The 11,597-nt window shown below is 39.0% G+C and overlaps 1 protein-coding gene across 1 annotated transcript; it reads right to left on the minus strand.

Moving 5' to 3' along the window:
* Positions 1–577: 577 nt before the first annotated feature.
* Positions 578–11,291, minus strand: LOC311018821 (uncharacterized protein; the record flags this gene model as incomplete). Its single annotated transcript, XM_084017890.1, has 13 exons — positions 11,169–11,291; positions 10,669–10,723; positions 10,363–10,515; positions 9,960–10,077; positions 9,088–9,266; positions 8,105–8,186; positions 7,105–7,242; positions 5,091–5,116; positions 4,371–4,523; positions 3,473–3,590; positions 2,460–2,638; positions 1,497–1,578; positions 578–707 (listed from the first exon to the last, which is right to left on the minus strand). Exons 1-13 carry the CDS (start codon positions 11,232–11,234, stop codon positions 578–580), a joined length of 1,479 nt encoding a protein of 492 aa, XP_083874016.1. The 5' UTR covers positions 11,235–11,291.
* Between the last annotated feature and the right edge of the window lie 306 nt (positions 11,292–11,597).

Below are 11,597 nucleotides of genomic sequence, written 5' to 3' on the forward strand. Positions count from 1 at the left end.
TCCGATTCAGTACCACATTTAAATGTGGCCTGAATCTGATTAGAAAATGTCAGATTCAATGCGACTTGTGCTGTTCACATTGTCAAAAGCAAATCAGATATGGGTCACATATGAGCGAAAAAATCAGATTCAGGTCACTTGTAACTGCGGTGTGAACGTAGCCTAAGTGTATTTTGATGCTAATACTTTAGTACTTTTACTTGAGTACAGTATGTAGGATTTGGCACCATCAAGTGGCGTGGCTGCAGACTGCAGAGCACCTTTTCACCCAAGGGTATACGTGGTGGTGCAGAAGAGCCACAAGCTCTTGTGAAAGGCTCACAAACACTCAAAAATATCAGGTGATTATGCACCCATGAAAATGTTATGAATTTAATATTCTGTTTCGTGATCTTCTGAAATGCAAAATACAGTACTTTTAAACTAAAACACTTGAATGCAACTTCTTTTTCAATATTTTGGATTCAGTTTACAGGCCTCAAGGTTATTGTAAATCTCCAGGAAATGAATGTAAGTCGACATCTCTCTCTCTGTGTGTGTGTGTGTGTGTGTGTGTGTGTTTATTTACCTGTCTGGTTTATCTGCAATTGTACAGCCTGTTGAGCCTGGTGATGTCGTTGTGGCTCATCTCCGTGGCTACACCCAACTCCACGCTTGGGTTAGGGATCGGCTCCATGGTGGGCTGGTTGTTCTTAGAGAAGGCGTACCTGGATTCAAACATACAAGGGAAGTTAATGTGCCAGTACATGTGTGTCAGTGTCAGACCACAGACTCTATGAAATATGGATTTTAAGAGCACTGTGGCGGTGCTTTAACAAATCTATGCATTACAACCAACAAGACCACATTTTGGGGGCCTATATGACACATATGGAAATTAGAAGGAATCACAAATACATTTTGGGGTTGATGTACCAGATGTGGGGATTTGGGGTGGCTATAACACATTTTGGTTGTGCTATGACAAATTGTGGAGAGAGAAACAACCACAGACTGTATGAAATATGGACGTAGTCTATGTGATTCAGGCTTCTGTAGAGCAAGTGGGTGACTACCTCACAGCTAATCCCAGAATGGGCAAACAGGTGGATCATTGGTGGAGTTGAGGCGGGCCCAGGTGTTGCAGCAAAGGAGATAGCTAGCATGGACGGCATCCACCTCTCACTCAAAATGCCAACCCCCTTAATTAAGCATAATTTCACAGCTTTAATATAATTCAAACAGGTGAGTTATATAAAAACCTGTAATACAAATTGCTTGAACAGAGATATTAGCTGCAGAGACATGAGGTGGTAAACATGTTTATTTTTGCTGTAAGTTTTTAACATGGGGGGCTGTGGAGTGGACTCACTTTGGGAGCCAACCTCAAGTGGCCATTTGAGGAACTGCAGTTCCGCATTGGCTTTATTTCTCAGCAATGGAGGTTGCCGTTCGGTTCAGAATCACAGGAGACTCTCTGGTCTCATGAGTAGTGGATTGTGGTGTTGTGTACTAACCTGCTGTACTGCATCACAGAGTTGTAGTCGTAGGGGGTTCCCTGGTTCAGAGTGTTGATCTTGTCGAAGGCGTACTCCCAACCTACGGAATGAGTGAGCATGCAGAGTATCATGTAAGTTGTGAATATGTAATTGCACTGAGCTATGCCACGCCTTGAACATGTGTAAAGGATTGCCGAGCCAAACGAGGTGTGCCTGTAGATTCTTACTGAGACATTTTCAACATAATATGCAAGTATTTTTACATTCTGGTAGTTCATTTCCAAGACAACGGCGTTTTGGGGGACTGCAAACGAAAATGAATACACAACTCCAGCATCGCTGTGTAAACTAGCAAAAACCTTGTAGCATTTCCATATCTGAGCTGTGTAATTAAATTACTGCTGATGCTCCACTGTCAACCAGCTCTACCAAATACAATATGTTTTATTGGCCCACTATTTTAACACAATCCCGCACTTGAGGCAGGAAACGGTTGTAACCATCCAAACATCACTGAGGAAATCCTTGTCATCGCTGTATGGAACTGAACATTTTTTTAAATACATTTAGTGTTACAACTAATTTTTCCCCTCCAAACTTTTACTGTTTGCTTTGGGTCAATAAAGTGTACTTTTCACTGGATCACCAAAACCTTTTGGATTCATATTTTGAGGACCGTGCATATTGAACAAGTAGAGTCAGCATTTGTGGCAAGCATCACCTTCTTCCAAGGTGGATGGAGAAGGGAAAAAGTCTGGAGACGTAAAACTCTAGCAACACTTGTAGTATGCAGAACAACTCGTCATACCAAATACAATGTTTTGGCTTGTGGGCTTTATCGGGGTCCAGGCCCTCCAGGGACCATGCATATTAAAGAAAGACATGCTTTGTTATGGACCATTTTGTTAGTCAACCTCCAAACCCTTCAGCACATGATTTATAGAATCAGAAAATAAATCCAGTAGACGATAGGCCACCCACGAGGTATGATATTCTCCCACAGGATGCGGATGTGCTGGTCTCGGTCGGAGCGGCACTGCTCGTGTTTAAAGCCAAGAGCGTGCAGCAACTCGTGCTGGACTACATCGTGGTACAAGCAGCCCTGTCGCTTCAGAGACAGATCCTGTTCATTGAAACGCCGACCCACGTAGGAGAAGCACCTAAACACATAAACAGTGTGCGTTATTTTGTAGATAGAATTTGTATCACACGATTTCAATTTGAGAATTCTGAAATGTATGGATAGGGACCGTATGGATGCTCTTTAGGGACATTGAGAATAGCAATAAACTTTTGTATTGTCAGAATTTGATTGGGCTGTAGGTTTACAATGGCCAGATAAAGACAAAAACGTGACATTGAGAGTATCATCGGTATAGAAATTAACATTAGAATTTGGAGAGATAATTTTGTCTATGTACATGGTTAATAAGAGAGGAATAGAAAGAATATAAGAATATAACCTTGTGGGACACAAACACTAATCTTAAGAGCACTTGATTTGGAACCAGAACTTTAACTTTAAAGTTACGGTTTAGGCCTTTACACACCCAGGGTGATTCCTTAATACAAATAATTCACACAAACATATATTTTTTTCTAATTTTGAAAAACATGAATATTACATGGCCAAAGTTGTATCTACATTTATGAAACAACAACACGGATGCAATAATCACATTTCAAGAACAGGTGTTTCCTTGTTTCTTTGTTAAAGGAAATTGTAAACCCATGTTTGAAACTCAATTAAATATTTGATGTGTCCAACAAGGTTATATGCAGATGTTACAGCACTAAAATCTTGTAAGTCTTTAAATAGCTCATATACATTTTTATTATAACAGGTACTTGCCATTGGAACCTCACTCAGTTTGGGGGGGATTTAAAAAAAAAATCGACATTTCTAAATTGATCCTCGTGAAAAATGGGACACGATGTGTCATTATATCGACAGTTTGTAACGCTAGTGATTGAAACATGAAATAAGGCCGAACCCGTCCAGGGACTGGATGTGGATGTAGTTTCTTTCGCTGGCGCGGGGAACGAATCGGATGCAGGAGACGCTGTCGAAAGACTGTAGGCCACGTTCAATGATGGCCCGCTCTCTGGATGCTGAAAGTACAACCATCATATGACACGCTAGCAAAATCTCATTTCATGGATCAGATCCTATACTTATTCACCTTCTTGTTAAATGAGAAGATCGATGCCACTCTCATGTTTGCACACAAAATATGAAGATACTGTCAGCAGCCAGATAGCTTAGCTTAGCATCAAGGCTGGAAATAGCTAGCCTGCTCAAGTCAGCCTATCAGCACCTCTAAATCTAACCTCTACATTATGTCTTGTTTTTTACCTTGTGTTGATTTTGTTACTGGTGCACAGGCTAGCTGTCTTTGTGCTAAGCTATGATGTAGCTCCAAATTTAGCGTTAGCGATATTGATTCTCTAATGTAACTCTTTGCAAGAAAGCACATACATGCATTTCATTAAATTAACTGCCCTACAAAAAAGAATATGTAATAAAATGCTCATATAAAAATGTTGATCTTGCTTCAGGATTACATGTTGCTTGATAATGTTTCCTACTTTTACTTAAAGGATAGATTCACACATTTAAAACAATAGTGAGGTGGTCATATTGATATTGAAACAGAGTTCAATATAGAATCACTGTCCGGTAAATTCATTTTGTACTAAAAAGCCAATTAATATGAAATATTCACACTTGGTTTGTTTAATTTCTTTAATTATTAGATTAGTGATTTAATATATTTGCTGCATGGAACAAGAACCGACCATTCTGACATTAGAAACTCATAAGAACTTGAACAAGCAAATCCTGTTTTAAGACTAATTAAGTGTAAAACTGTAAAACTGCAGCACACTCACTGTAGTGGTCTGCGATGATGTAGGGCACGTAGACCAAGCCGTCACTGGCCTGGTCCCACTTGCAGCTGTGGGAGGTGCAGGGGTCAGCGTTCCTCTCGCTCTCAGAGTCATATGCCATGTCGTCCTCCACAAAAGGCCCATTGGGGCCCCTGACTGGTGTCCAAACACGGAGCACAGGTCAGCATGGTACGGAAGACCAGAGAGGACAAAACAAGTAGATTTTTTCTTTCACCATCTTGACAAGGGGCAGGAGTATGTGTATCTGTTTTTAATTGAATATTTTAATGTTTTTTAATTTAATCAAGTAACAGTTTGTTACATACGACGGCAGATTAGGGCCACTGTGAAAAAAAATGGAGCCGAGAGAGGTGGGCAATATTTAGAGAAAAAAGTTTATAAAGTAGCATTTGCTACTTTATTAAAGTCTGAAATGTATTTCTTCATTTAGTGAGTATAGGCTATGTAATGCAAACAACCCAATCACTGCTGTCTTGTGTCTCCCCAAAACACTTTGCCATTAGTTAATCCACATTATTTACAGTATTTGAAATCATTGCAGGCACATTGTCCTTCATTCATAATGTCTTTTGAACCAAGAAAGAAGCTGAATTATGTCTCAAAAATGTAGCCTGACTGTATGTTATATAGTATATACTGTATATACACATACTGTAAATATTTGAATCCTATCTACTTAGAATTATTATCACAGTATCTCACCGATGTTGGTGTTGGCATCTTGGATCCTTTCAGAGACAGATTTTGCCTGATGATGAGAGGACGACACTCGTGTTTTAAAGTCATTATTGAATCAACAGTTGTGCATGATGACAAATTCCAGCAGGTTATTCTAAAAATTATTTGTCGTTTAAATATTTTTTACATTTTTCATGTGTCAAATATGGAAGTATTGTCACAACAAAATTAAGATGCTTCACAACTTTTCTGTTTTATGAAAACAAACTTAAAAGAAACTTAAAAAATCGAAGCACTAAAAGAGGATGAAATTAAAGTTTTCCCGGTTTGATTCCCTTGATTTAGTGTATTTCATAACCCTGAACCATTTTTAAACGTATGAAATGTGCTTTATGAGTAAAAATACAATTTAGAAATTTAGAAAACTCACCTTCTTCTCGGCAGCACCGATGGACGTCACCATCAGAGCCAGAAGAGCCAGAGTGCACCGCAGACGGGCCATGTTTCCTTAAACCTGCAGCCAACAGAGACGTGTTGGGTGATGTTCATGCAACAACCACTCAACAGGAAGTCAGACCGGCGTTTCTGTGCCGCTGTTTGTGTATCGGAGGTATAAATATACCTGCTGCAGCTGATAAGAATATTTCACCTTGATGCCAGATGCTCATTCCCATAATGTTGTTTCCCAAAAGAGTCTATTTCATAATCACATTAATAGAGTATACAAATTAAATCGAATTGAAATCAGAAACTTTGAATTAAGAAATCTGTAAAATAATTAAGATTAAGAATTATTTAATTCTTTCATTTGTTTTAATATTTTAAATCTGTATATGCAAAATATTTTTTTCAAAGTCTAAATGAATTGTTTGTTGCTCCAGTTTCCTGTTATATTCCATCTCAGTTCATTTTTCTCCCCGAGTTTCAATGAAGTCATGTTTGTTATTTAGATGAGAGGTTGAGTTGAAAAGAAAGCTGGTGGAAAACCCACCGTGGTATCAAGTTGTACTTGAATAAACAAAGGAGATTTATATGTAAAAAAAGAGACACAGGTGCAAAGGCGGACCAGGTAAATACAGGTTTATTGAGAAAAATAGTGTTTTTTTTTACATTCAAGCCTTTAAACATCCCCGTAGAAGTATAATATATTTTCTTCAATGCTTATATTCGCTGAGAGCAGATGTGGTCATTGCAACAGCATTAACGGGAACGTGAAATATATAAGTGATACAAAAACAGACCAACATAAATGTAACCCAACAATTAGAAAAATTAACAGTAATATTAGAGGCCATAAATTATACTTACTGCGATGACCAACATTGTCTTGTTTGCAGAATTATTTAAACATTGACAAGAATGTTCTAATAGCCTATATTAAATATGATGAAGAGGAACCTATTTTACTCAAAGTACAATAAAACACAAGAGCTTGTTTCATTGATACCTTTAAAATGGAAAGAATTGAGCACATTTCAATATATAACTGCAGAAGAATGTGCTCAATTAGTTTTCTACAGTATCAGTGTATATATGAGATGTGCTGATTTGTTTAAAGAAAAAGTTAGACAATAAGTACACACGTAAAAAGAGCTGTATGTTTGAATGCAAATTTATTGATATTGATTAAAGCACATATAATATATTGATGAGACAGTGATTGGAAAAAACATGAAGACAGCGATGATTATTCTCCTTCTGAAGTATTTTCTGCATCATCTTGTTTACCTGTTTAAGAAAGCAATAAGAAGGTTGATTTCCCAATATGAACATTCCCTCTGCAATTTATAAACAGTGGTGGAAGAAATATTTAGAGTTTTTACTGAAGTAAAAGGTATTTGCACAGGAGCATCACAAATAGGACCTAATATCTTTTAATCTCAGGTTGTAAACTCTGTTTCAGGAATGCTGAGAAAAATCCTAATAAGCCATAAGTAATGAATATTTTCACATTCTTCTTCACGCTGATTCAAATCTCTGAGAGAGAGATTTGAATCAGCGTGAAGAATATATATATAATAGTGAGTTGTGGATCCACCTGGGGGTCGTTCTGCAGTTATACAGCCGGTTGAGCCTGACGACGTCCTTCTGGCTCATCTCAGAGGCCACGCCGAACTGGATGCTGGGGTCAGGGATGGCCACCAGGGTGGGCTGGCTGTTCTTAGAGAACGCATATCTGAAACCACACACAAATACAGTATATATATATACATACAGTATATATATATATATATATATATATATATATATATGCAGTACTCAAAACAAGAGCGTATTGTTGTATCTAAAGTAAAGTTTAAACTGATCGGTTCTGCAGTAGTTTTTATGTATTAAATTTATTTTTGTATTTGTTATCAATGGTGGCATCTTTTAGTCAATCTAATATGTAATTATGCAATTTACTTTAATAATTAAATTTCACAAAAATAATAAACATGTATTACCATAATGATAAAAGTGAGACATTAAAGCTTTAAACGTAAACCTGCATCCTTGTGTATGTGGGTATAACATGTGTCACAATATTATATAATATGAATACAGTATTCATATAGAAAAATTATATAAAAGTATAGTATAAAGCTAACATAAATTTAGCATCAAGAGCTTTTTATGGCATGAGTTTTTCTTTTGCATGGATTCTGGGTTTTCCCACAAAACCACTAACTGAGTTCATGTGGATCTGTGAGACCGGGTCAGTGAACGCACCACGGCACTAACTGTTAGCTTATTAATGTCAGACAGCCCGACTTCTGCTGGAAAACCTGTAAAATAGCCGTCCAGATTTTTTGAGATTTTGGCATTGACATGTGACACCAGTTTGGCCCCGCCCACAAATTCCATCATCGCTGTTTTCAAACGCAGAAAGGTCTATACAGAGGGTCTTGTAGGCATTCAAGTAGGAATGTCCTGATTGGCTGCCAATGCTCATGCCAATCATTAGTGGCTGAATGCATGCACGTGATTGGATGACAGTATGACTTAGGTAGTAGAGGGCGGAGCCTGTGTGAGTTGGACCAGTGTTGTGTTTTACCTACTTGCTGTAATGCATGACGGAGCCGTAGTCGTAGCTGGTTCCCTGGTTCAGAGTATCCACTTTGTCAAAGTTGTGCTCCTTTCCTGGAGGTTTGAGAAGAAACCAGAATCATGATGAGATCCACCTGAGTCCCGCCAGTCCAAATGTTTACCGGCGGTTAAAGAAATAGTTTTTGGGACATTTTGGGAAAAACGCTTGATTTCTTGACACAGGTTTATGGGTATTTTTGGCTTGGAGAGGGTAGAGTTGCCAATCAAGACATGGGACGAGTTCATGAGTTTACAGGTGCTGGTAGAAATGTGACAGGAAGGCCCCGGGTCCAGTCCTGCCCCCTACAGCCTCCTCACCCATTTCAGCTCCGTTCGTGTGGACCTGCAGCCTATAGCGCTTTTCTAGTCCTGGCCAATCATTCAGTCTATTTACCTGTTCACACACATTCGTACACTGATGGCTTCAGCCTTTGGGGGAAATCTGTGGTTCAGTATCTTGCCCTTCGTCATCTGGAATGGAGAAACCATCCATATTGTGACTGGAGAACACTTGCTCTACTTCTGTTTCTTGTGTGTACTTTTTCAGTAGGCCTATACCTTAAGCAGCTGGTAACCGTATGGTAACGTTAAACTATGACTAAATGCAATCCACAAAAACCAGAACCTGAAAATGAAGAAAATCCAGAGTTGTCGGACCCTGGTCAGAGCTGGATGTTTCTAATTTATGATTGGCCAGTCTGCGGGGCGGGACCTAGCGAAGTGTCAAAAACACACATAACTGAGGTGGCCATTTTGACAGAGCCAGGCTAGCTGTTTCCCAACGTTCCCAGTCATTGTGCTAAGTTAAGCTCACATGAGGGTGGTTGTAGCTTCATGTTTAAAGGACAAATATGAGAGTTGCATCAATCTACTCACCCGACTCTCGGCAAGAATGCAAATAAAGCGTAGTTCTCAAAATCTCAAACTACAAATCCCATTAAACAAGGTGCCAAACCCGGGATGACGTTGTCCAGCACCACACGGACGTACTGGTCGCGGTCGGAGCGTTTCTGCTCGTGGTGGAAGCCGAGCGCGTGGAGCACCTCATGCTGGACGGTGTCGTAATAAACGCAGCCGGAGCGCTGCAGCGACAGATTCTGCCCGTTGCTGCGGCGACCGATGTAGGAGTAGCACCTGTGGGGGTCCGGGACAAGATCCACTCAGTCCACTTACTGTCGTTGTTATTAGCAAGATAATACATTTCGGTTATGCAGGAAAACATAATGCAGACAGAAGTTTTTTATCAACATAATGAGGATATGTTATAAAGTAGTTTATCGTCCTCTTCTGGTCCAGTTAAGATGATTCCTCAGATGTGTTGATGTTGAATGTTTGTGATGAACTGAATTGTTTACTTAAAGGTTGAGTAGGTGATTCTATTCAGAAACACTTTCAGTTATATTACTTGAAATCCTCGTAACAATCCGACATGTCAAAAGTCATCTGTGGCCGTGGCAGGACCGTAAAAACTCTGTCCTATGAAAAAAGTTGGGTCGGAGAAATTGATTGGACGGCCTGCCTGTCTGTCAAAGCTTACTTCCTGATTGCACTCTGCCGATCTCGAGCACTTGCTTGGTGTTCTGGAGGAGCAGCTTTGAACTCTGAATGAAAGGGGTGGGACTTTGTCAGTTCGGTGATGCGTTCAAAGTCTCTGTGGTTTTTCCAAATGACCTACTCAACCTTTAACGTGATGATAAAAGTCTCCTACTTCTAAGACTAAATAAACTACACTGCTCAAAAATAATTAAGAGAACACTTTAGCATATCATTCTAACACCAAGTCAGTTGACCTTCATCAATGTTATGTTTTCTCCGCTGGGCGCTCACCCGTTCAGGGACTGGATGTTCAGGTAGTCCCTTTGGCTGGAGCGTTTGACGAAGCGGAGACAGGAGACGCCGTGGAAGGACTGCAGGCCTCGCTCGATGACGGACACCTCACGGGCAGCTGGAAGAAAGAAATCTCTTTAAAACTAAAGTTGGAGATATTAAATATATAATATCTCTGTGTTGATAGAGGGAACATGTTGAAATATTTCTGTGCGATGAATAAAAGTAACATTAAGAGACACCAAATGAGTTTTAAATTGGTTATCAGTTTAACAATAGAACAGAATATAATTAATTTGTGTTTTCTGTTGATTTAAGATGCGATAGAACGTTATTTATCTTGAAATATAAAGAATACAAATATAAAATATAAAACGAGCTGAACTAAATGAGCTGAACTTACAGAACACACTGGAGATGACGTAGGCCACGTAGACGTTTCCATCGGCGGACCGAGGCCACATGCAGCCGCGAGACGTGCACGGGTCGGCGTTCTTCTCAGCCTCGGAGTCGTACGCAACGTCATCCTCCATGTATGGCTCATCGGGGGAACGCACTGCAGCACACATGGTGATCAATATGTGACTTTATGTAACTACGCAAAATACATAAAATAAAAAATCCACACACATATAAACAATTTAGATACATTTAATGAGAGTTAGGACTAAACGCTATTATTTCTCTATATTACAAAAGTAATACTCACCAACATCCCGGTTTGCTCTTTCAATCCGCTCTGAAGTAGTCAAAGCCTCAGTGACCTGTTTGGAAAATGATTCAGATTTTATTTTTTTATTTATGTAATATAAAATAAATTGTATATTTTATTATAAATTCAGAAAAGTCAGGATATATATATTTTTTATTATTAAAAAAATCAACAAACTTACAGAATCAGGATTTTCCCAGAAATTAAAAGGGAGACAGAAGAGCAAATTTAGACTGCTGTGTTTCAGTGCAACGTTATTCTTTGTATTTTTTTTAACGCACTGCATTAAACCAGATTAGGTTTTCACATTTATCATTATTATAGATTAATCCAGTGTTTAGCTTAAAACCTCGACGTGAAAAACAATGAATGAATAGCAATCTATGTGTAAAACTTCTGTTTTTTTATACAGTAAATTTACTTTCAATGGAGCATTTAACATTAACGCAGTACCTTTACTTAAGTAAATAAAAGCATACATTTGGAGCATAACTCACCTCCTCCTCAGCCCAGGCTGAGACAGCCACCAGGACCACAAGGCCCAGAATGCACTTCACTACCATGTCAACAAACCACCTGCAGGAAGATACAAACAACCACACAACACGCCTTCATCTCCCTCTAATTACACATCTGATTTATGAAACTAGCATGTAAAACAGTGTTGATGCAAACGTTGAGATGTTACTTACTTCTGTCTGAGTGCAGAGAAACACAACAAGCCATGAAGCAACGGCACATTATAAAGCAGCAACTGCACCTGAAAAACACTCCTTTTAAGGATATGTGGGACAGTGAGGGAATAAACAGACTGGAAACAGAATTTAGTGCCTGATAACAACATTTCACCTTGATGCCACATTGCGTATTCCCATAATACAACCTGTTTTCATCTTGTTTGATTTGGACCAGATACTTGGCCTCAA

This window comes from Eutrigla gurnardus (genome assembly GCF_963514095.1).
Source record: "Eutrigla gurnardus genome assembly, chromosome: 9".
Classification (NCBI taxonomy): domain Eukaryota; kingdom Metazoa; phylum Chordata; class Actinopteri; order Perciformes; family Triglidae; genus Eutrigla; species Eutrigla gurnardus.